At 55.3% G+C, this 25,156-nt stretch overlaps 1 protein-coding gene across 3 annotated transcripts in view; it reads left to right on the top strand.

The window, feature by feature from the left end:
* Positions 1 to 1,194: 1,194 nt before the first annotated feature.
* The window catches only part of PIK3R6 (phosphoinositide-3-kinase regulatory subunit 6), a 30,807-nt gene continuing 6,845 nt past the window's right edge, over positions 1,195 to 25,156 (top strand). The window contains exons 1-13 of one of the 3 annotated variants that reach the window (XM_086762504.1): positions 1,195 to 1,310; positions 1,414 to 1,604; positions 12,959 to 13,091; positions 15,994 to 16,077; positions 17,094 to 17,185; positions 18,920 to 18,988; positions 19,482 to 19,614; positions 20,395 to 20,464; positions 20,869 to 21,052; positions 21,830 to 21,977; positions 23,054 to 23,140; positions 23,578 to 24,034; positions 24,701 to 24,800. In XM_086762504.1, coding sequence (XP_086618630.1) covers positions 13,079 to 13,091; positions 15,994 to 16,077; positions 17,094 to 17,185; positions 18,920 to 18,988; positions 19,482 to 19,614; positions 20,395 to 20,464; positions 20,869 to 21,052; positions 21,830 to 21,977; positions 23,054 to 23,140; positions 23,578 to 24,034; positions 24,701 to 24,800 — 1,437 coding nt within the window. In that variant the 5' untranslated portion in view covers positions 1,195 to 1,310; positions 1,414 to 1,604; positions 12,959 to 13,078. Of the gene's footprint in view, positions 1,311 to 1,413; positions 1,605 to 5,931; positions 5,988 to 8,347; positions 8,480 to 12,958; positions 13,092 to 15,993; positions 16,078 to 17,093; positions 17,186 to 18,919; positions 18,989 to 19,481; positions 19,615 to 20,394; positions 20,465 to 20,868; positions 21,053 to 21,829; positions 21,978 to 23,053; positions 23,141 to 23,577; positions 24,035 to 24,700; positions 24,801 to 25,156 lie in introns of those variants that run through there. The other 2 variants (XM_086762506.1, XM_086762505.1) reach the window with 2 other exon arrangements.

Genomic DNA, 25,156 nt, shown 5'->3' with positions numbered 1-25,156 from the left:
TCCTGCCCGCAGGACGGCTGCTGAGCCGCACGGGGCGGCGAGCTCGCCGGGGAAGGGGACGCTGCTCAGCACGGCGACTTGGCACCAGTGCAATGGGTGGGAATTGAACGCAAGTAATGCTGACAGCCAGTTAAACTGCCTCCTCCCGCCTTTCTCTCCCCGTCAGGAAGGAAGTAGGTTATTTTTAAATCTGGGGCCCAGGTATGTAACTGTACCTAATCCTTTTTCTCATGTACAAGAAGATGGGAAGTGATGCGGTATCAGCTGCAGTTCCCACGTTCCCTCTGTAAGCGCTTTCTCCCCCAGCCCACGTACCTCAGAAAGGCTCCGTGCCTCAAGCATTGCTCTAGGTAACACTGGGGGTGCTGACCTGATCTGGCAGACCCCCGGCCATAAGCAGGGACGGCACTGGTTGTGGCAGTCCCCGGCTGGAGGGGACTGAGCTTTCCCGAGCCCTTTGCGCAGTGAAGCGTGGGGCACGTGGCCCATCGCTGGCTGGGGTGCCAGAGCTGGTGGGCTCACCCCACATCCCACAGAGATGAGCGTTCATCTCCTGAGCTGGGCTGGGTCCGCCGGGTCCACGCGTCCCTCTCGTGCGCCAGCCTGGGCTTACGCTAACGTGCAAACAAGCCTTGGCCCTAACAGCGTGTCAGTGCACAGACAGACCGCAGCAGCCTCACCTGGGGTCCTGTCTGGGCTCAGCCCACCACTGAGTCACGAGTGGTGACAATGTGACGCCCTGTGAGCACAGCCAGACCTCCTCTGGCCAACGCGCAGCCAGCATCTCTGTCAATGCAATGGCAAATATCTTTGTGGACCCGTTCCAGAAGGGGCCAGGCATCCCCTGCCCAGCATCCCAGCATCCTCACGCCAGCAGCAGGCAGGGGCTGCTCCGGGCAGCTGCATGAGCAGCGCTGGCATTGAGCAAAAGCAGATGCGGGCGAGATGCTCCGGGCGGGAGGCACTGGCAGAAGGACGGAATGCTGTGCTTGGAACGGGGAGCTGGAAAAGTGTCTCCTTGGACAGACTCCTCCTTGTCTCTCGTAGCAACACTGTTTATTTCCAGGCACTGGCTGTGCAGCCTCAGGCACGCTCTCCACCTCGCCTGGGAAGCGGCAGCACCGCCGGAGTTGCCCCCGCGCGGGGTGGTCCGCAGCGTGGCGGAGGCTGTGCCAGCACCGGAGCTCATCGCGTCTGCCCCGGGACAGGCTCGTCCCCCAGCAGCCTGACCTGCACAGCTGGTTTTTGAGGATTAGAGGCAGGGCACGGCTGAGCCCTCCTTCACGCTCTTCACAGCCGGAGAGGGCGAGGTGAGCGTGAGCTGCGCGGGGACAGGTTTCTCCTTGAGGGACTTCTCTATGAAAGAGGAAGTTGTCTTGAAATAACTCCGGCTTTTCCCTTTTCGCTTTGCAGACTTTGAAGTGTGCTGAAGAGCCTGGCAGCCGCCCCGGCGCTGTCCTGGCGTCCACCGACCTCCTCGCTGGGCGAAGTGGACCCCACCATGACCCCTCCGGGACTGCGCTGGGAGGCTCCCCAGCGCTGGATGGGACCTCGGGCGCACCCGTGATGCGCTGGGCTCCCCAGTGCCTGCCCTGAAGAAGCAGGTAGTGTCCTGGAAGGGGAAATGCAGTGCTCGCCTTCTCTCCTGTCTTCTCTCTGCTCCTTTTAGGGGAACCTGCTTCTCTGCTGGTTCCCAGCGCTGCATTTTAACTGGGGAGTGCTTTTTGTCTTAGAGGTTAGCAGTGTGTGCACGAGTGCTGCATCCCTGTGAGCAAAATACCCTGGAAAAGCACTTTAGTGGGGTCAGTGCTGTTTCCTTTCTCGGGGTGAATTAGGGGCAGGGGCGCCGCTGGTGCAGGAGAAGAGGAGCACGCTGCTGCTCTGCAGGAAGGGAACGTTTCTGCCTACTTCCCCTCCGCACCCCGCCGGTGAGCAGGGTCCTGGTGGGAGACCCAGGGTTTGCCCTGGAGCCTGTCCCAGGGAGGAGCGCGGGGACTTTGCTGGAAAAGCCGTGGGTGGTTTTGATGTTGTTACTGCTCTGGCACTTGTTCAAGGCCCCTGGCCGCTCACTGCACGCGCGTCCCCCGCGTGCGCCCCGCGGACGGCCAGCGGCCACTCGCTGCTCAGCCCAGCTGGGGCGAGGGAGTTGCATCACCGATTTGGGGCTGTTTCAGCACTACCTCATGCTTATTCATTTTGCTTTGCGTGAAACAACTCCCAGTTGCAAGGAAGGGAGTCACCTGCTCCCAGCCATCCTCTGCTCTTGCCCCGGCGTTCCTAGGGCTCCCCGCTCCCAGCTCCTCACCCCATAGTGCAGGTGATGCTCGTGCATGCAGCCCCAAGCCCCGGCGAGGGCCGTGCCCTGGTTTTTGCTGCAGGCTGGGGGTGGCTGGGGTGGTGCACGCTCCGGCGCTGGCTGTTTGTGCAGTCGTGTGGTTGCCTGGCTTCTCCTCCCCTTGGCCCGCGGCCTCATCGGTCCCATGGGGGCCCTGAGCGCCGCAGCCCTGAGACGGTAATAAACAGCGATGGTCGCGGCGATAAGGAGGAGAGCGCAGCAGCTCTGTCCAGAAAGGAAACAAAAGGGGAGCGTGTGGGGCTGAAGCTTCAAAAAAAAAAAAAACTGTAGATGAGCCAACTCTGTGCAACAGGCAGGTTTTAGTCCTCCTTCCCCCTGTGCCCTGCTGAGCATTTTCTTCCAGCAGCATCAGAGGTGCAGAGGAGTGTTAGAGGTGACCCCGCACCTCCCTGCGATGCTGTTGCCCTCCCATGGGAGCTCTCTGAGTGTTTGTGCAACATAGCAGCTTTTTTTCTGCCTCTTGACTAAGTCGGAAAACACAGAAACTAATTCCTCTGGGCTTCAAGGCCTGACTTATCATCTCTGAGTATCACACAAACTTTTAGGTGTGTACTTGTTTGGTCCTTTGGCCACGTTTGTGGCTCCCAAGGCTTTCTCAAACAGTTTCTGAGTTCCTCTGTGGATGGCCCAAATCCACAGGATATTATGCAGCCTTTACTGCCCGCTGAACATCTAAAGGTACGTCCTACATCTGCAGTGGAAGAAAACACGGGTCAGTCTGGTGAAATACACAACCAGCCTCTGCTCTGTCATGTGAATCTGTCCAAACTGCACAGCTTTCTCTCCAGCATTAATTTGACCTGAGGAAATAGCGTGAGGCCACAAAGCCTCAAGTGGTTCTGGCAACACCTGGGCCTTGCTGCTCGCAGCCGGTGCTGGCCTCCGCACGGCTCTGCCCTGCGGCCTCTCCCACCAGCCAGGAGATGCTGGGGCTCCTGTAAGATTGTCTGTGGCAGTGTTTCTACCCCAAAATATCTTGCCGTATATTTTGGTTCTTTTATTCCTGTTTCCTAAAGAGACCAGCCTATGAGACTTCGCTGCCTGTTGTCCATCCATCAGTTGGGGATAGCCCACAGTCCTGGCTGGATGAACCCAAATTTGACAGAAGAGAAGACTTCTTGGCACTGGGCAAAATGGCACAGGCCAGCTGGCAATGGTTTTACTGGAGTTTCCTGGACCTTTTGGGACAACATGTTCATGTTGTTGTATGACGGAAACATTGCTTTCTTTTTTGCTACAAAACCAAAATAATCTCTGCTTTATGGAACCATAAGGGTTTGCAGCTGTTGGGATGTGGGCAGCAGCAGCACCCCTCCCCAGCATCCCTCAGTGGAAATTCGGCAGAGGGAAGCTCTGCTTTTCACGAGAAATAAGAGCTTCTCCGCTCCAAGTGTTTGGGAAAGAGCCGATCCAAGAGGACTCTCATTTTGGTTGTGTCCAGCCTTCCTAACGCTGCCCACATCTCCCACCCAGCCACGGGGGCTCTTGGGAGCTGCTTTCCCAGTTACTTTCTTGCTGTTGTGCACTTTGCTGGTGTTAATGGCTGTTCTGGAGGCAGATGCCATGTTGGCTGAGTCACGTTGTTCTATTTTGAGGTGTGACATGCCTTGAAGCCAGCACGGTCCATCAAACCGTGGTTTGGGCAGGAGTGCTCCAAGGGAGCTGCTGTGAGTGAGCTGTGCTGGGATGGGTTTTGCTCACGAGTCCACGGCGTGATTCTTCAGTCCAGACTGGTGTACTGGGGGGCCTTCATGGTGCTACTGAAAGCAGTGGCTTCTGTTGTTGCCTGTGCCGTGTAATTAAATCTCGTTATTGACTTTGTCCTGCCGGTGCAACGTCACCTGCTCGCCCCCTTCCTTGCTAATCTGTTTCTCTTCCTGCTCTGCCTTAGCCCCATCAGCAGTTGTCACGTTGTTTGTTCCCCATGGCCAGGGCAATGCCAAGAGCACACCAGTAGCCTGGTCATCTGCTGATGCTGGAGGATTGTGCCATGCCCAACATACTGGGGTCACACTGGTCACCCTCCTCCGGTGACCCCTCCAAGCCCCTGGGCAATCGCCCTGTGCCCTCCCTGAGTCCCAGTGACCTCCCAGGCTGGACACATTTGGGAGCCTGAGCTCTGCCCATTTTTATTTCCACCACAGGTGGACAGTACTTGCCTGGGCTGTTTGTGCAAGCAAACCTGGCAGCCGTTTTCAAAACGCACTTATTTTTTCCCTCTAATTGTTTTTTCCCAAAGTCGACTCTGGAAATGGAAAGAGAGATGCTAAATCTAAAAAGCTGATGTTTCCGGAAAACTCATTTCTTTCCTTAGAAAGAATGAAACGTGACGTTGGCGAGGAAGTCTCCAAAGAGTCGTTAGTGTCCAGGAAGCTGCTCGACTTCCACACTGGCCTTAGCAAAAGGCTTCAGGGCTCATTCAGCGCTGATGGCCAGATGATCGCCCGCTACAGCGTGAGCTGCCAAGGTGTTTCATGACTTGAAATGGCTGTAAGAGCTGTTCTCGCCTTCTCCATCCATGGGATGGAGTCTCCCGGCAGGGACGTGCCTTGCCGGCGCAGTCAGCAGGCAAGCGGCCCAGCGAAGCATTGCTGGAAAGCAGCGTCTGAGCTGGAAATGCGTTTCCTTGGCAGTGAGAGCCTGAGGCAGAGCATCTGGTTTCATATCAGAGCTGTCTGAAACCACAAACCCTGCCAGGTTTTGAGCTGAAACTGAAAATCAGCCCAGGAGGGGGGCTCCAGGCTGGTCCCCCTGCCTCTTCTGCAGGTCTCCTCCGCCCCAGCAGCCCATCCGAATGGGGCCAGAAATGAGGCAGGTGATCTTTATGTGGGTTTTTTTCAGTTTAATAACTAAAGTTTGGCTTAGTTTTCATTTTAACAGCAGCGCCTTGCTCCGGGGCGGTTGAGGTAAGGTGAGACGGAGCCACACCCTGCCCTTGGCGTTTATCCTTGGCCACGGTTTGGGTCCTCGGGGGAGCCTGGAGCTGCTGTTTCCTGGAAAAATGCACTTTCCTGCCTTTCCTACCTGAGCTGCGCAGCTGGGCTGGAGGTCAGGATCAGGGCCAAAAATAGCGGCTGCTCCACTGGCAGACGGTTTAAGAGGAGGGCGCAGTGGGGATGTCAGAGCTGCCCCCCGTGGGCTCCCTGCAGAGATTTCCCTGCAGCATCACTTTGTCCTGGTGTGAGCGGCGACGCTGGGTCTGGAGCGGGAATTGCGCTTCGTTTCAGGAGCTGTGGGCTGCGGTTCTGAGCAGCCCGGAGGATGCGATGTCAAATACTCAGGTTGGCTTGGGGAAAACAGAAATCCTCCTTTGGCTCATGTTTGATACTTGTGCTCCGGCTGCTCTCAGCAGAGAAAAGAGGAAACGCGGGGTGGGCAGCCGCCCCGGAGTGAGCGCTTTGTAACGTTAGACGAAGCCTCCGACGTGCTACTTTCATAACCGGCCTCACGCCCGAAGGCAACTGTGGGCAGAAGGGGGAGGGCAGCACGAGGGGGTGGCGGATTCTGGTCTGCTCCGCAGGACATCTGTCATCTCATGACGAAACACCGCCAGGACATGTGCTCGTGTGCCTCCCCGACAGCTCTCTTCAGGACGCTCCGGTGCCGAACCACTCGCTCACCGCTGCCGATGGTATTTTGTACACACCGGGAGCAAGCTGGGGTGTCCGCTGCGGGAATGGGAAGAGTTGGAATCGGGGCGGTAACTGGTGGTGGGATGGGGGGAGAGGAGGAGCGTGGGGAGCAGCTTCCCATGCCCCGTCCCTGTGCAATATGCGGGTTTTTCTTTGCGAGCGTCTGTAGCCGAGCTGATAAACAACCACAGGAAACCTCAGATGTACCCGGGTAGTGAATTTGTAACCAAATACAGGGCTGCAGAAGGCGCGGAGAGACGGACTTTGGAGCAGGACTAAATATAACTCGGAGAAAGCAAGCGTGCGCACGCTACGGGCTGTGCTTGCCCGGCTGTGTCAGTGCTGGCCGTGGGGGAAGCGGGGAGGTGGGAGAGGGGACGTCATCCAGGGCTGGGGGACGGGGGCAGGACAATGTGACTCCGTTTCCCAAGGGAACCCACCCGGTTGCTGCTGGCTCAGGTCCCACCGCCGAAGGGCTTGGGTTTAGGTTTCCTTTCACAGCTTCAGGTGTTTCTGCATCGCATGGTCTGTGTCTCACGTGTTTCACCTGGTCTAGGGGTTCCAGGTTGTAGTGATGTCAGCCAGATTTTGATGATCTGTTGGACAGAGCAGCAGGTCTTTTGGGGAGGCAGTGCCTCCCCGCGTTGAATGTCTCCAGGGGACAGCCCCAGTCACTACTCTGCACTAAGTATGGTGGGGTCGGGATGGCCCGTGTGGATGGACACATCTCCATCCTTCTCCCACGGGATTTCAGTCCCACCCCAGCATCCTCTCATGCTGAGAGAAGGACTGAGCTTCAACTCCTGCCATGGATCAGAGCTAAGAGGGAAATATTCTTTTCTTGGGACAGGGACATGCATTCCTCGGAGCTGGACTATGCCTCCAGCGGATGCACCAGGCTGGGGAGGCAATCCCTTTCCCGTGCCACTTGCTCGCTAGGAAGTTTCCCTGGCTGGGCTTTGTGGTAATGGTCAGCAGATGGAACAGGCTGGGTGATCTGGGATGCTGTGGAGTGGGACATGGCTCAGTGGCTTCCTGGGACCTAGCTGGGCAGGCTGGATTTCCCTACAACTCGTGGAGGCTCTTGGGTGTTTGCTGGCAGTGTGTTGGCCCTGGGCTCTCTCGGTGGTGAGGCTGTGATGGTGCGATGTCTTACTCTGGCCCTCAGAGAAAGGAGAGGGCATGGGTGTGCTCTCCCCACCACGCGTCACTGGGGAGGGGACGGCTCTGGAGGAAGGTGACCGTTTCCTTGTGCAGACCTGGACCAGAGCGTGACGCAAATGGGGAACCCCTGCTTAGGAGGACAGAGGTTCAATGGGGTGAGCACTGGGAGGATGGAGGGGTGAAGGAAGGAGCCCACCTCACCTCCGTATGGGACTGCACTCCATCTTGTCTTAGCTTGGCTAAAATAGAGCAGCAGCTGTCACAAAGTGTCCCCCACCTCTGGGTCCCCATGAACTGCTGGCCTGCAGAGGAGGGACACTGGGGATGGGTTTATGGGGTGCCCAGCACCTGATGCTCAGCCAGGTCCTGCTCACACTCTCTCCACCACCCTGGCAGTCTGGAAAAGGAGGAGAAGGCTGCAAAATCCTTTAACTCATGGCCTTATTTGCCTGTTATCAGTGTCAACTCTGCTTTCAACATGAAGTTCTTAATTTTTAAGAATATAGCCAGATGGTTCCCAAAACTACCCCAAACTCCTGGGAGAAGTGACTTTTGGTTTGCTAAGGTTTTTTTTTCACAAAAAAAAACCTTGGAGTTACTGAAAACTGAAGGGACAAATGTGACTTCTCTTCTTGCTCTTCCTTTTAATTTTTTTTCCTGCGAATGAAATAAAATACAGCTGATGCCATGGGTATTTTAAGAATCTCAGAGAGGAAGCAGGGATTTGCAGCTCTGCAAAGAAGTGGGACGAACGCAGCGAAGACTCTGGTCTTGCTGAGCTGGCAGACAGCAAAATAACAAGTTAGGGGATGAAATGTGTCGTGTGTCTGCTGCAGGGAAGGGAAGAGATCCAAGGCAGGAGGAGGGGGACAGAAAGCAGAGAGTTCTCACGCGTGTGGAGCAGGGAACTGAGCGGCTTCTGTCTCTTGCCAGCACTTTTGCAAGGCTTGCTTTTACCGGCCGCGCCGTCATATTTCCCCTCAACTGGTCTATCATCTCCCTGAGGTCATGTGCATCAGCTGGGGCCTGTGAGCCCTTCCTGTTTCTGGGTAGGAAGCTTGTGGCCATCGGTGAGCGCAGCCACATGCAGACGGAGCAGAAGCGAGCCTCGTCCGTGCTCGGCAGTGCTGTGTGTGGGCTCCAGCGCGGATGCCGCGGGGATCGCTGCTTCGCTGTGTAGCTCCCGCCCACTGCACCTCGGCCGAGGAGCCGGTGTCCTTCGGCTGCGCCTGATCCTTCTCCTCCCTGCAATGTGCCTGCTGGGACGGGACGGTCCGGTGTCCTGAAGAGAGCGGTGATGCTGGGAGCTGGAAGGAGGCAGGGGAAGGTGAGTGCAGCCTGGAGCCGGGCAGGTTGGGGATGGGGTCCTTCCTCGCGTGGTCTCTTTGCTCCCATTCACAGCGGGGACAGTGTGGGGCCAAGCTGTGGTGGGGGACCCTATCCCCAGCCCTTGGGGGAGCTGGGCAGGGGTTCCCAGGCCTGGGACCCTCTCTCTCCACCAGGCACTGGGACTGGTGCAGAGCCCGTCCCCAGAATTGAGGACAATATTCCCCTACTTGCACCAAGGATCAGTCATTTTGGGAGGGATGAGGCAGGCAGAGAGGGCTGCCTGTAGGGAGTTCTGATGCTTTGTGCTCCCATTCTTCCCGCCAGTGCTCTGATACCCTGGGATGTGGGGACACGGCACAGTCAATGGTGAGGGTCTGATCCTAGAGGCTCGGTGAAGTCCCCTTGGCTGAGAGTGTCCCAGTGCAAACCTGGGAGAAGGGATGTGGCTCACCTGGACCCCTGGATGAGAAGGGGGGAGCTGCAGTGCAGCTCAGCAGTGTCTCTGTGCCTGCTGTCCTCACGCAGCGCCTGAGCGAGCCGTGGGCATGGAGGCCCCCTCGGCCGGGTCGTAGCATGTGGTGGGTCAGCATTCGATGGGCACAAAGTGCAGAGGTGGCTGTAACTGGCATGTTTGGCCCCATGGTCTGTGATCAGAGGGGGTGGCCATGGCAAAGGACTCAGCAGAAAGGGTTTTGTCCCTGCATGCAGAGAAGGCAGGGACATCCCTCTCCAGGTCCCTCTGGTGTGCGCCTGCAGCTCCACACACCATCTGCTAAAAGGCTTTTTCACCCAAACCAGCAGCTCTAAGTGTGACATTGGCGTTTCAGCTTGTTATTGTGTCCCTGCAGTGACACATGGCTTCTTGGTGATGTTCTAGGACTCCCTCCTGCCCACATGGCCTTACCCAGGTGATGGGCTTCATCCCTGCTGGTCAGCCTCTGCCCAGGGGTCAGTCTCCTTCCCGGGGGTGCAGAGGTTGGGTCTTTGCTCCCTGCCACTCTCCACTCATCCAAAGAGATGCCAAGGTCAGATCATCCGGCATAAATCAAGGCTGGCTTCATTCATGTCACTCAAAAGCATCTCGGCTGAGGAGCAGCCTCCATCTCCACAGGCAAGGACCTGTCTATAAATCCTCTGCACAGGGGCTGGGTTTAGTCCTCAGTTACAGCACAGACACCTGCATCTTCAAAGCCTTCCTCAATGTGTTCCTGGGTTTGGGTTTGTGTTGGGGTGATTGCAGAGCCAAGCGTTCTCGGTAAAATCCCAATGAAGCCCAGGAGGGAAGGTCAGGCAGCATCCCTGGCTGTCGTGGCCAGGGAGGGCAGATGTGGCCCTGCTGTCTGAACTGCTCCAAACTGGGGCTGATGCTCTCCAGCCCTTCCCATCCTCAGCCCAGCATCCCTCCTCCTCTTTGGTAGCCCTGATGCTCTCACCCTGGGGGAGCAAAGGCGGCAGAAAATACCCCCAGTTGAAATGGGTGATTTTCTGCTCCTTTAGGTCCCCGTGCTGGTTATGGCCAGGCCAAGTGAGGACCAGTAGCTGGTGCCTGGAGGGAACCAGACTGACCCGAGTTTTCCTCACCAGCCTGTTTCCATGTATGTCCTTTTGTGCCTCTTCTCATACGACATCTCCTGTCCTCCCACGGATGGCATGACTGGACCCTCAATATGCTGGGGATCAGTTTTTGGCATTTTATCTTGAATTTTTTTTGTGAGACCCAAGTACTCGGAGCAGGCAGGTGGACTATGGATTCAATCCCAGCTCCTCTTTGCCAACAGCGAGGAAAGCCAGCACTTTTCAAGCAGACAGATGAACTGAGAACCAAAGTTTCTCAGACAGGAGGAGCTCACGTCACTCTGGGCCCTTTTCTAAATCTGGAAACCCAGCGCTGTTGAGCAGGTTCCACGTTTGGTCACCAGCTCCCCTCCCACGTGCGGGCAGGTAGGATGCGGATGTGGAAAGCCACCAACACAATTAGCAGCGGGCTGCGTTTCGCTTTGGCAGGCAGCTTCTCCGAGCCCCGAGACAGGCGCTGTGAAGGAGCCCGGCGTGCAGCCCTGGCTCCGCTGCTCGGCACAGGCGCAGTGGGTCTCTCACAGCATCGGAGACCCCAGTGTTTTTCCCAGCAGGAAAATATCATAGAATCATAGAATGGTTAGAGTTGGAAGGGACCTTCAAAGCCCACCCAGCCCAACCCCCCTGCAAGAAGCAGGGACATCTCCAACCAGATCAGGTTGCTCAGAGCCCCGTCCAACCTGGCCTGGAATGTTTCCAGGGATGGGGCATCCACCACCTCTCTGGGCAACCTGGGCCAGGGTTCTACAACCCTCAGTGTAAAAAAATCATGTTGAGAATTGCTGTGCCAACTAACTCACCGTCTGTGTAACACTGCTGTATGGCATTTGGTGCTCTTATGATTATGAGTGTCATTCACTTTCCTTCTGTAGTCGGTGATTCGAGAGGGTAATCTGTAATTTTTGAGACTGGGAGGGTTAACTGATGTTCTCCTCCTCTGGCCGAGATCCTGACATACTCATTTCATCCCATTTCTGCCTGTAGAAGCAAAGGCCTCTTTGTTCACAGGCTGATGCTGGGTGCAGGCTGTCAGTGCTGCGCTTGGCTCTGGCTGGGCTGTCAGAGCATCCTTTCCTTGCCCACCGCCCTGCACCAGGGCTGCCAAGCATCTCCGATGCCTGGGCAGGGCTGGCAGCGTGGGCGCCAGGGAAAGGAAGGAACAACCTGTGGGCAGCACCGTGACTTGCCTGCAGGCCATCAGAGTGGGGCGTGGAGGGGGAGATGGTTTGCTGGCCTTGGTAGACGCCCTCTGCCCTGCCATGCAGCCCCGGTGCACCCGAGCTGTCACCTTGGGGTAAGCCGCAGCAGTAACCACGTGCCACAGAGACGCGATTCCGAGGTTCATATCCAGAACCCAGCTGAGCCAGCAGAGGGTTGGCATCTCCTCCCCACTCCCGGCCCTGGACCAAGCTGCCTGCCAGCTGTTTGGCCATGGGTTTGGCTACAGTAAGCCCCTGGCCTGCAGAACGACCCCTTTCCCCCTCTCCACTTTCATGCATGAAAGCCTCCTCCACTGCGGAGGCTCGGTGCCAGGCCGTGTCATCCGGCCCTGGGGCCGGCGATAAAGGCCACTTGGGTCTGGCGTGAGTTTTGAAAACTTCACATGAAACCTTTCATGAGCTTCTGAGAGCTGCTGAGAGCAGAATGCTCCGGGGGCTCGCGTGGTGCGTGGCACCGGGGTTCCCAGTGTGTGCATCCATCTCCCCTTGCATCCGCAGAGCTGTTGGCTCTGGTGATGGGTATTTATGGATTTAGGATCTACCTGCATCAAGTCAGGTCCTAAATCTACAGATTAAATCAAGCAAATCCTAAATAGAGCAAAGCTGTGAGCACAAGCGTGGGCTGATGGCCCGGCTGCGCCTGAGGGATGCGGGGGACCGACGGGACTGTGCTGTGACTGCTGCCAGCGCTGGTTTGGGGACCGCTGGAAGTGGGCTTGCTGCTACCAGCCACAAGCGTGGGTGTTCCAGGGAAATCACAGAACTCAGAGCTGTGGGCTGGATTTTTTTCCATCCCTAAAGGCAAGAAGAGAGGGCAAAACCTGCAGGCTGGGAAAGCCTCCGTGTAGAAATGCCGAAAGCGGTGTTGCAGCTCACTCAGGCTGTAAATACAACATGCTGGCGGGGCAGGACCACGAGGTGCCAGACCCGTGGGCTGGGAGAGACCTGGTTGCAGGTAGATCACACAGCTGAGCATCTCAGTGGCGGTGTTTTGCAAAGGAGATGCCTGCATCTCCTCTCCTCCCCCATGGCTGCCCCACGCTGGCTTCCCAGCCTACTTGTAGTCGTGTCACAGGCAAATCTCCCTTCCTTCCTCCTCAGCTCTTAGGATTATTTTTTTTTATCTCTTTGGAGAAAACCATGCTTGAGGGCAAGGGAAGCCGTCCGGCTTCAGGCTGGCTTCCCTCTGCAGCGTAACTGGCCCCTGAGCTTTCCTCGGGGTTTGTTTCTCTAGGATGCTGCTCAGGATGGCAGCGGATCAGCACAACCAGCACAGAAACATCATGGAAATGTGGGCTTTATTTTTTTTTATTTTATTTTTCTGGTTGGACTTCGCATTTTGGACTCAGTTTAAATTAACCTGCATTTCTTCTTAAGCCCTGGGGAGGATGAGGTTCCCGATCCTGCCCTGTTCTATGATGCTGACGCTCCATCCTCGCTGCGGGAGGCTTTGGGGGCCAAATGTTCAGACGTGTTCAGCTGCAAGCTGAAGTTTTCTCCAGCAAAATGCAACCCCTGAGACATGCTGTGCTCACACTTAGGGCTCTGCCTCCCTGACAGACACCATCCACACTGGGGTCCCCTGCCCACAGTATCCCTGTAGCTCTGTGTCCCCTCCATGGGTCAGACTGAGCCCCGTCTCCATCGCCAGCGTGAGCTGATCGTGCCCTGTATTTTCGCAGGCGAGACAGAGGACCCAAGGCCATGCCCGTGAGGAGTGAGGAGCAGCTGTGCACTCGCCCTATCGTCGCAGTCGCCCCGCGGCAGCTGTGCCCGCCCCGTGCCGCAGCCTCAGCCCGGCCATGGAGAGCGCAGGTGGGTGACGCTGAGCAACCCAGGGTGTCCCAATCGAATGAACCCACCTTCTTCTGCCTCGATTAGCCCCCGATAAAATACGTGGATATCTCAGGAGGATACATTGCTGCTGGGCGGACATTTCTTTTCAAGGCGTTGGCCAGCCCTCCTGGATAGATGGGAAACGAGGCATGAGGCAACAGAGGGGCAGCCAAAAGATTTTCGGTAGCGGGGTACTCCAAAAACACCAGGTTTCCAACCATTCCCATTCGGATTTTAAAGCAGTTTTATGTTTTATTGTATTTTTTTTGTGTGTCTGCTTTTTTCCCCATCTGTGTTTTATTTCCATGCTGTTTCACAAGGTGTTGTTGGTCTCCCGGCACTCCGAGGTCAGGATATCCATGCCGAAACATTTTATTTTATTTCTAAGCCACTACTGTTTGTTGTTGGGAGGTCGAGGCTGTTTTTAGATCAAAGTGCCTCTTGTTTGTGTTGGGATGAACCCTTTGATGCTCTGCTCCCCATGAAGAAACCTCAGCGTATCATGACCATAGTTGCTTTGATTCAGAAAAAGAGGACAGTATTTGTATCAGTGGTCAGGAAAAACTTCACCTGCTAATTAAAAACATACACAAATGAAAATAATAGGAAATTTGAAATAGTCCATTATTGTCTAATTCCCTAGTGCAAAACCAATGAACATAATTGGGAACCTGAGGAGCTTTACAAAATCACGGGAGAGAAAACAAAAAGGAGAGAAACCAGAAATTTCCAAAGCAAAATTCTGACATTTCCCCAAATGACAATTCCAAAATGAGAAAAATAATGTTTCAAAGGATATTTTTGCACTGTGGTTTCCCCCGTGTGGGTACGATGGCATGAACTGTGCTGGCAGAGACGGGACTTCTTGTGTCCACACACAACTTCACCGGCACTTGTGAATAATTGTGAACCCAAGTGCACGGTTGCTTTCTAACACAGCTTTGGCTGAAGCCACAGCAGTAAGCACTCCTCTGCAGAAGAAGCCTGAATTGAATGAATCCTTCGTACAAGCATCCTTAAGGGGATGCACTTCCCTGGGGTCAGTAGATAGGTGGACTATTTTGGTTTTGGAGTGTACTCAGGAGCAGGCCATCACCAATAACTTCGAATTTTGCATTTCCTAGTTGTCTTTTATGCAGGGCTTGTGTCTGCTGCCCCTGTGCCCTGCTCACCCTCTCACTGGACCCATGGCACTGTGGTCTTGGGTTTGGAGAGGGTGAGAGTGCCTTGTAAAATCCCCTCTGTATTTTCCTGGTTCCTTTCCCGTAGCTCCCAACCAGCCAGCTCCCAACCCACCTGCACCGGGAACTGCTCCTTGTAAAGCCCGAAGCACCACCTGCTCCACCAGCAAGACCCAGCCCGGTTGGGTTTATCTCCTTCCAGAGCCAAGGAATGATGTTTGGAGGCTGTGGTCCCTCAGGACAGCTCTTAAGTAGTGAAGATGAGTGCCCACCACTGTCCATCCAGCATCTCCCTGATGTTAGGGAAGACAGAGCTGTGGCAGAAGAAGGTGTGGAGGAAATGAGCAAATTCAGGACCAAAACTGAGCAGGAAATGTGGTGGTAATGACACCAATACCAAAAGGCAATCCTATGTGGATGAGACAGCTCAGATGGGGCAGTATGTGTCTGGAGCTCCCTTAGGACCTGCTAAGTTGCTCCTTGTTTGCACCCTTGGCATGCAGGTGAGACCCGCTCAGCCACTGCTGGCAACGGTCCGGGCCCCAACGGTGAACGGAGAGGCAGGAACCTGCCCCGGGAAAGAGCCCCGGGATATGGTGACCACAAACATCTGAGATCCTACCCTGCATCAGGCTATGTTCTGCCTGCTCCAGCCTACGCCTTCCTACAGAAGGAGAACATCATCTAATAACACCCAACTTCATATAATGCTCTTTTTCATCACAAAAGGGCAAGGGAAAGACTAGCCCAGTGTAAGGAGGGACACAAAGTCGGACCATGGTGGAGCAAAAGACCCTTGCAGCTTTTCCTGCCCTCCTTTCAGGGCTGACTTTCATTTTACATCTGCAACATCTCAGCGCACATGGCCGGCCAGCTGCCGTGCAAGCTCACTTGTAATCACGAGCCCTTGCCTCGTGTACAAGTCATACCCCAAACTGGGTCTTATTTTTGGCCCAAAGCAGGATGCAGTTTGGTTTTGACGTGTACGAGGCACGCATGGTGGTTATCAGGCAGAAGCACTGATCTCGAGTCCCTGCCTAGGAAGGAGAAGGTGCTTGGGGCCCGCGGGTGGGTGGTCGCATGTTGGGGAGAGGGTGTGAGGGGTCGTGGGTGGATGGCAGGAGGTGACCTGTCCAGCCTGGTGACTCTGCCTGGCTTTCCCGGGAGGGGGTGGGATGCTGGCGTGGGCAGCAGACCTTGTTGCAAGAGTGCTCCTTGCAATGGGTGTAAGGCTGAGGCAAAATTCGTGCGGTGCCAAAACGCAGAGGTGTTTCTGCTCTGTCATGGTGCCGAGTTGTGGTTTAATTTTGTTAGTTTCTATATTTAATGTGTGATTTTTTTATTGAACAAGAGGAGAAGGGGGGCTTTGTGGAGCTCATGCATGAGCTCTGCAGAGCTTCTCTACTGCCACGTCCCCGCTGGAGCGCTTGGCTCTTCAGTATGGATCCACGGGCCACCAGTCCATGGGGTGGCATTTGCCCCCCAGCTCCAGTGGCCCCGGGGAGCGCTATGACCTGTTTCCATCGAGGCTCATCCAGGCTTGAAGCCTGCTGAGATGGCCATCCTGAGGGATGTGACGAAGACGTAATCCCTGCACTCACTGCACACCCAAACCGGTGCCTCTTCCCCCGGGGTGGTCCCCAGGTGCCAGTCTCCTGGGGATGCTGGCCTGGCTGCTCACCTCCTTTTTGTCTCTGCAGAGGTGGAGTCGGACATCCTGCGCCGCGTCCGCACGCTGCTGCGAGAGCTGGATGGCCACCACCCCTCCTGCCAGTGCGACCGAGGTAGGGCAGACCCCCGGCACGCCGTCCCCCGTGCTGAGACATTGCTTGGCTCCAAACCCCCACCGCTCCCCTCTCTCCGATGGTGCCAGGGTGGGGGGACACGGGGTGGCCTCACCTCCCTGGCGCTGCTCTACCCTGTCTAACCTGCTCTCGGAGATGATAAATCTTTGGCAAGTTACCGGTGTGCACCACCCTCAGCAGCTTTCATCCCTCCTCTACGTGGCTGTTACATCCTTTTTCACTCGCCCAGAGGGTCCAGCACTGGTGGGACATCAGACACCAGAGTTTGTGATGCTGTTCCCAACTCTGACACCGACTCACCGCACGGCCCTGTCCAACTCACTTAACACCTCTGGGGTGGACTCTCCCTGCAGGGATCACTTTGCCACACACTGCTCAGCTCCTCGCTGAAGGGTTCGTTGAAATCCCTGCTGAGTTACAGTTTTGGAGAACAAAACCCCAGGCTGACCCAGCAAATGGACTGCTATAGCCCTAGGAAACTTCATTAATTTTGAAAAAATCAATTTTGCTTGGAGCACATGGAATATTTTACAGTTAGTTAAATTTTATTTTGTCTGGAATGAGCCTTGGCATCTGCAGGGCTGAGATGCTTTGTGGTCCCTGTTCTGAGTGTGAGCTATCAGCAGCCAGCATTCAGGCGCTGTGGTGGGACCAGCGGGAACCCAAATTCCTCGGAGCACGCAGTCATAAACAGAGAAACAGAGGGAACAGGAAACATCTCCAGGACCTTTTCCCAAAGGTTTCCTAGCATTAGAGGCATGACCCATCGATGCTGCATCCAGAATCAGGGCAGCAGCATGACGTCTCCTTGCAGAGGGTCACTGGTTGAGACGGAGGGCAGAGAAGCATGGTTTAGCTCTGACAGCAATGTCCGTGTAGCAAGCCAGAGGGTGATTTTTGCAGTAAGGTCTCCTGATTCCTCTGGGGAATGCTGCCCCTGGTCCATCGCTGCCCTACTTGGCAACCTGACCTCTTTCTTGGCTCTCACTTCTCAGGGATGCTGCGATGGACCCTGCATAAAAAAATCGACCAGAATCCCAGTAACAGCTCTGTCCTGGTCAGGATCCTGGTGAAGGAGCTGGAAAGGGTGAGTGCTGCCTCAGAGACATCCCCTGAGTGATGGGATCAGCCCCTCCATGGCATGTCCCCTTCAGCGGGGTGTGGGGGAGCAGGGGAATGGGGACTCAGCTGCACCCACAGGGCTTGAGAAGGCTAAGGTGTTTTTAGGGACCTTGAGCCTGGCTGGGGACTGTGGCTCATAGCAAAGAGTGGAAAACTCCATGGGGCACCAGGGCAGAGCTGTAGCTCGTCCCCAGGTGACGGCTGCAGGGATGAGGGTTTGCCCTAGAAATGATGGTGAGCGGGGAACCTCCCCGGGCTCCTCAACGCTGAAGCAGCCAAAGGCAGCCGGCCTCTGCGGCTTGCAAATAACAAAATGCAAAACACTTCTGACCACCCCTAAATCTCGCTTATCCCCCCCCAGCCAGCTGTAGTCACAGGCAGAGCGGAAATTTCTCCTCCATGTCACTCATTTCATCCCCAGAGGGTGTCGGAGCACAAACATCTCACCCACTATCCTGTTCTGAGAGTGTCTGATGGAAACCTTGTGATGGACTTTTTTGTTTCATTGATTTATCTTATCATTTTCTGGTCTTGTGTAAAACTCCAGCACCCTCAGCACCCTGGGGTGACCTGGTTTGTGGTCTGATGAGACGTCACGTGTAGGAGTAGCACCTTTTCTCTCTTAGGACCCTGCCTCATTTTGCGCAGCGCCCTCTCATTCCGGTGCAGGGGAGGAAGAGTCCATGTGCCCCCTCCCCTTTCTCCTCCTCATCCTGGTGACCAGCCCCTGCTAGCTGTCCTTTGCGCAGAAACCTCCCCGTACCATTTTCTCTGCATCTTTGCTGTTTCTCCTTTCGAGCTAGGACGGAGCCGCCTTGCTCAGTGTTGCTCCGTCTCCTGCCAGCCGCTGCTCAGCCCCACTGACCCCCTTCCATCGATGTTCCCGTATCACACCGTGAGCTTCGCCAGCCCAGCACAGACTCCTGTTATTGCCAATCTCTGTTTCCTGCCGTTTGAGCAGCTCTGAGGCCCTTTGCACGCTGTTTCTGCACACTGCGGCGGTTTAGCATCCATCAGCGCCTTGGGGAGGGATCTTACCAAGCAGCTTTCGCAAAGCCAGAGAGGCAGGAGCACCCACACCACCCTTGGCTGGGGATGCAGGGATTCCCCCAGGTGACTTAAGGTCTGAGTTCCTTCCAAAAGCTACGTCAGTCCCTCCCCGTTACACCTATTATCGCTCTGCTACCCTTATCTGTCCTTCCCAGGAGGGATGTCAGGCTGCCCGCTCCGTGATTCCCTTCATCTCCCTGAAGCTTTTCTTAGGAATCAGTGTCACTTTTTTTTTTTTTTTTTTTTTTTAATTCCTCTGGTACTGCAGCAGCTCTGAGTAGTCAGTACCAACCACAGATAATAATTTAGCAATTTCATGCCCGAGTTCCTATGAGGCGCTGGTCCCAGCAATTCAGTACGATTCAGTTTACTGGTAATCTCTAAAGCCTTGCTGCCAGTCAGTTCCACTTAACTCAGATCCATCAGCACAGCAAGCCTGAGAAAAGGTGCTGGAAAAATCTTTGGGATGGAAATACCTTTCCCAGGTTTATCCAAGGGCATTCCATGTCAGAGCCAGGCTGCAGGGAGGGGCCAGGGCTGTGTTGGCTTCAGCATCCATCTGGCATCCCACGGGCACATCCCAGTGGCTCCCTGGGCTCTGGTCCCTGCCAGGCGCTGGCTGTGCTGACTGTGCCTTTTGGTCCCACAGGCAGAGCGAGGTGACTTCAGACATTACATCATCCCCTTGCTGCACACGCTGATGTACACCTTGATCAAGGTAACCTACCGCCGGTGTGCTGGGGCGAGACCCAGGGAAATCAGAAGCCACAGGAGGGGCCACCTGAAGTCACTCAGCACCTATTCCTATGCTGAAATATCCCAGTACCTGCCCAGCAAAGCCCTGGGACTACCATGGGTGGACTCAACTGTGCATTTCCCAGTGTGCTGTGTGACGGCTGAGACATTGGCACACGTGACATCTATGGGAGTCACAGGTCCTTCCAGCTGACTCCCTTTTCTGGAGGTGTTTTGGTGCCTGATGGTGCAGGAAGCTACACCCTGGCAAAAATGTGTGCCCACAGCCCTTCAGCAGGTATCGCTGGAGCTTTCCAAACCATCGTAGGGCCTGGTGCTGCTTCATATATTGCATTTAAATCCAGGTTGTATTAGGTGTAGCCCTGTACCCTCCCACCTTGGGGTCTGTTGTGGGGAGAGCATGGTTAGGGACCACTGCCTGTGGCATCTCCTCATCTGCCCCTTTCTCGCTCCAGGCTCCTTGCATCTCGGACGAGCTCTGCGGCAGGGTGTACGATTTCTGTAAGAAGCTTCTCACCCTGCCCAAGCCTTTCTGCACCATCGGTTTGGACTATGCTGTCAGGCTGAAGATGGAAAGGACGGCGCCAGGTACGAGGGCTTCTCCACTCTCTGCCCATGCATGGCTTGGGATTTCAAGGCAACAGCAGTGGGGGTTTTGGGGGGGTTCCATACCTGGAAATTGCCTATTTTTGCAGACACCTTGTGAGGTGCAGGTAAAAGATGAGAAACCCGGTGGGAAATTAGAGAGAAAGTGCCACTCTTGGTAGTCTCAACCCACCACCGTCACCCTGACTGCTCTTCCCCAGAACCACTTTGTCAGAAGCTCCAAGGTCTACCCTCATCTCACCTGGCTTCTGGTAAAACAATGATTCTCTGTGGAGAGGTGAGGATCTCCAGCGGGGTGCCACAAGGTTCACAAGATGATTGCACCTGAGCAACGCGGGGTGGATGTATCTTCCCCACCCCGGAACTGGGTGCGGGTAAAGTACATCTCTCCTGGTTCAGAAGCTCGTGCTCTTCACATTCACTCCAATGCTGTCCCCCAGTGTGGCCCCAGGGACAGAGGCTGGGAGTCGGGCTCTTCCTCCTGCTTCCGACTCTGCTCCCAAGCTCATAATCCACTAAACAAAGGAAGGGAAACACAGGAAATCGTCCCTGAATAGAAGGGATTTTCTTTTTATGTAGCATGGTCTATCTTTGTCCTTGACTATTTTTAACTCTGGGCCCGATTCTTGGCTCTTTTACATCATCTTTCCAGCAATGGCTGTTGGCAGACACAACTGGGAGCAGCGCTGAGCTGCTCTGGTGAGTCGTGTTGTTATTGCTCATGCTCTGACTCCTGCGTGTTTGTCTTCTTGCGTTTGCTAGGCATGTTGTACCAAAGAATGGTCATTTCCGAACAAAGTCTTAAAAGTGACCCGTACCCTTATCAGGAAAAGTGAGTAGCACCCTCTTCTCACAGGTTGTTATTTTTATTTCTTTTGTAGTCTCCTAGTGAAATCTGTCCTTTTCCTGCACTCTGAATTAATGTCAGATGGAAGGGACAATTGGGACATAAACCATGTGGCAGCACGTGGTCTTGGGGAATGCAGTCTGGTGGCATGCAGTGCCTTGCTAAAATGAGCTTTGTGTTGGCAGGAGCATGTTCCTCCCATGTGTCCCAATTTATTTCTGTGGTCCTGGGAGGCAGGAAGCCTCCCTTGGCAGGGAGAAAGGGCAGGGAAGGGGAATATCGGCAGGAACCCTTTTTGCCTGCATGGGATAACGGGGATGTGAGCTGCTCATTATATCGGGGAGTCCTCATCTCATCTCCCTCTCCTCCAATCCTCTCGCCCTACACAGGATTTTCATATTTGCCGATCCGGAGCTGCTCTCCGAAGCCGTCTGCAACGCGCTGGTCACCGACACAGAGGCAGCTCAGGTCTCCCAGAGCCCCCGGGCGTGCATGTGCTACGTGATCATCCACGCCATGCAGGCGGCCCTGGGCGAGGGCTGTGACGTCGGTGGCTTGAAGGGGACCCTCCAGGTAACTGGCACCACAGATGGTTTTCCAAAGGTCCTGCTCTTGCTGGGCACCTCAGAGCAGGGAAAGGTTTTTTGGCAAGTGGAGAGCCCTACTTGGCTCCTCACTGCTGGTCTCCATCCTCAGTAGCCCCAGTGTCACTTTCAAGGCTGGGCTATGAGCAGAGCTGGTGTTAAATTAAAAAATTCTTAAAATATAAAAGAGATGGTGCAGTGGGACCCTAGAAGTTTTGAATCTTCAGTTTGAGTCTTCAGCTTTGCACAGCAAAGCTGGGCTCTGTGGCTGAAATATCGGCTCCTCTGTGAGCCACTGGTCATTGCCAAAACATCTCGGTGGAAATGTTTCAACCAGTTTTCTCCAAAACCTCCTTCAAGGAGCTGTGGGACTACAGTAAGACAAATGTCCAATTCAGAAAGGCAACTTTGCAGGGGCTTTCAGTGATTTCCACTCCAAGGATACCTTTGTGTGTCTGCTGTCCACGTCTCCCGAGGACCCCTCGAGCTGCCAGCTCTGCTGCTGACCCCGAGCTCATGGCAGCTGGGAGCACAGTGCCCATCAGCTCCAAACCTGCCAGAAAAAAAGCTTTAAGCAGACAGTATGGCCAGCATCTCTTCTCCTCCAGCCTTCCCCAGGGACAGGAGGCCATTTGTGCCCTCTGCTGCTAAACAACAATTTTTGCAAGACTCATTTGCCTTCTTTCCGCCCCGTCCCACGGCCCTGCCAATGGAGCATCTCCTCTTTTCATGCCTGGGGGGTGTTAACAGCTACTCCTCACAACAGAATATGCCCACGAACGACATCGAGCACTGGTTCCGGCAAGTGGTGACGGCAGTTGAGTGTGCAGGAAACGAGGTGAGCGCAGACCGCGGCCAGCACGCGGCGAGGCTGGAGAAGATTTACCACGCCATCCTCAGCTTGTCGCAAGCAGGTGAGCTCCCAGCCAGCCACATGTGGTGGGTTACGGAGCTGGCAAGCTCCTGCCTCGCTGCCGTGTCCTTGTCACTGCCCTCCTACATCTGTCCATCCCTACCTCCATCTGCCTCCACTTTAGCAGGCTCCATCACCAAGATGAGGTCCTTGCAGTGACCTGATGTCCAAGGTGGCACACTGCACGTGGCAGTGGAAGGCGGATTTTTCACTTGAGGAAAGGGGCTGTGGCAACCTCTGCTGCTAACTCTGCTGCCCTGAGGCCCAGAGACATGTCTCCATTGTTTGCAAAAGGTGCCGCAGATGTCAACCAGGCGAGGCTGGACAGACTCTCTAGTGCTCTGCTGGCATAAGATACAGCCTGCCATGGCCTAGACTGGGCAGACACTGTGCACCACTCCCTAAAACCTCCTCGTACCGGTGTGGTGGACAGTGGTAACGTCATCTCCTTCCATCTCTGGCAGTGTTTTGTTCCAGCCTTGCTGCCATGGGGCTACATGGACTGTAACAAACGTTCCCGTCTATCACAGCTCCTCATATAAATCTGAGGTGGACCAGAGGGAAATGGGGGCCATGTTTCCCTCTTCCTGGCTACTCCTGGTGTAAGGTGCCTACATCCCAGCCCCGTCCCCAGAAAGAGCTGGAGACTGTCCCAGTGTAAGATATGGGGAGGAACAACCAGTGGTGCAGGGAGAGGAGTGGGACCATCTCCTTTTGGTGGCAGTGAGCAGTTATATCATCTCATTGCTTCTCACAGAGCCGCGATGGGTTAAAAATAGCCAGCGATGGTGGGGTCCTGCCACGTGCATTGGAGGCTCAGTGCTAGAATAATGTTTTATTTATTTAATGTTTTATTTATTCTGCCGTCTGCAGCAAAACAACATCCTTCGCTTGCCCATGCCTCAGTTTCCCTGTCTTCATGTCTCCCTTCCACTGATGTTGTAGATAACTCCTTATGGCTCCTCACCTCAGCACAGGCTGTTTCAGCCAGCATCTGAAGCACAGCACCAGTGGGTCTTCATGCACCTGTGCAGGAAAACTCCTCCTGAGTGCTACAAGCATCCTTGTTTCCCCTAGGTGATGCTCCCCTGGAAGGGCTGCAGGGTACCCCTCTGCCCAACCCCAACATCAGCTTTCACCTCTGGACAGAAGACGATCAGCTCTGTGAGTGCCCCAGGGGGGGCTGTGGAGAGTTCGGATGGTACTGGAGGCTGCGAAGCCTGTGCAGAACACACCCTTTGGGCTCGATTCTGACAATTTCATAACCGTTGCCCAAGGGCCAAGCTTGTGGGGGCTTGTGCTGAGTGCACAGCTTTCCTTCTTGTGGGTCAGAGGAGGGGATTAGGCAGGGAGGGGGCAAAGGAGGTGAGGGAGGGACCCATGTGGGACAGGCTGCAGCAGGATGTGCCCGAAGTACCCGATTCGAGTGAGACTGAGCTCTCTTCATGGTGCAATGTGAAATGGGGCTGAATGACTCCTCTGGGACCCACTGGTGGAGATATTGGCCCTCCAGTGTGCATGGCACGAGAGGAGCCGGGGAGGACCATGGCTCGGCCTGGGTTTGGTCGTATTTCCCTTCTCGAGCTCCCTTCTGCCCGCAGGGAAGGAACTGGTGCTGTTCATCCGCCCGCTGTCGCAGAGCTGTGAGCCCGACTGCCTGAGCCAGGACCTGGACAACTTTGAGATCCAGGACATCATTTCGGACTGCGAGTGCTGCGAGCAGACCCGCTTCTCCATGCTCTCCACCGACAGTGGCATCGAACGAGACCTGCCCGCATCCGCCGAGGAGCCCTTCGCCCCTTGCAGCGCCGAAATGGAGCAATCTCGGCTCCACAGGAAGGGTGGCATTAAAAAAAAGCCGTCGCCGCTGGAGAGCATGGCCTTCCTGCAGGCTGGTTGCCACAGTCCCAGGGCAAAGCCTCCAGTGAAGCTGCAGAGGAGAACGGGCATCGCCTCGGAGCCCACAGCCCCGCTACAGAGGCTGCGCACTGCCCGCATCGTGCTGCTGGGGGACGATCGGATCCTGGGGCGCCTGGCCCAAGCCTACCACTCTTTGAGGTAAGCGGTGACCACAGCCTCTTTGGCTCAGAGGAACTGAGGGAAGGGAGGACGGAGTGAGGGCTTTGCTCTTTAGCCCATTGAAGCATCCAGGATGGATGGAGACAGGGTTGGGCTCCAGCGTTACCGGGGACAGGATGGGACCCGGGTGTTTTGCACCCAGATGCATCTGACTTCACTGGCTGCATGGCTTCGTTTGGCTCTGTTGGCCCAAATGATGCACACAGGGAGTTTTTCCCTTCTGTCCATGGGGTGGGTTAAATGAACAATAAACGAGGTGAGATGTTTTCCTGGGCAAAAGGGAAAAATCCTGAAGAAAAGCTGTTTTCCAGCTGGTTCAGCGGGGCCAGGAGAGCAGCGTGGGGTGGGTCTGGTTCACAGTGCGGGCAGCAGCCTGGGGAGCAGAGCTGGGGCAGCGGGGACCAGCAGTCCCAGCCAAGAGCCTGTGTGCGGGTCACCCCTTACCCCCATCCTTTCCCCTTGCTGGGTTTGGGCACCCAGAGGCATTACCGCCACCCTGTCACGCTGGGCAAGGGAGGCATATGAGGAGAGCACGTGCTCCCATGGCAGAGCAGCTGCAGTCTCCTGGCACTGCCCAGCCTTGGCCAAGAGCCATGTTCTTCCACCTTCCCCTCATGACACGGCTATTTATTTTTCCATTTCAAGGAAACGAGAAACGCGGCGAGTGTTCCTGACTCTCAGGCTGAACCTGCAGTTCTACTACATCCCGGTCGTGACGGGGCAGCTGAACACCTCGGCTGTTACGGTGAGTCCGGGCTCGGCAGCTCTGGGCGCTGCTGCCAGCGGCTGACTGTGTTTCTGGAGGAAGAGCAGCGGGGTTTACGGGAACTCATATCTGTTAATGCCTTGTTCCTAGAACAAGGACGACGGGAGCCAAGGCAGGGTGGTTGGGCTCAGTTTGAAAACTGGCTTTGGGAATCCATCAGCCCCAGAGACATTCCGGTTGCTCCATCCACTCTGATGGGTGATAACTCACCGCCTAGAAATCATATTCGGTTTTGCTTCTATGCCCCAGCTATAGGAGGATTGAGGGATCTTCAACAAAGGACTGATGGTTTTCTCACCTCCCAAACTCTTACTGGAAGCGATCATCCCTTACTG

Source organism: Chlamydotis macqueenii, chromosome 18 (genome assembly GCF_036417535.1).
Source record: "Chlamydotis macqueenii isolate bChlMac1 chromosome 18, bChlMac1.mat, whole genome shotgun sequence".
NCBI classification, from domain to species: Eukaryota; Metazoa; Chordata; class Aves; order Otidiformes; family Otididae; genus Chlamydotis; species Chlamydotis macqueenii.
Note: the sequence above shows the minus strand (reverse complement) of the source record. Positions and strands in the feature narration are given on the sequence as shown.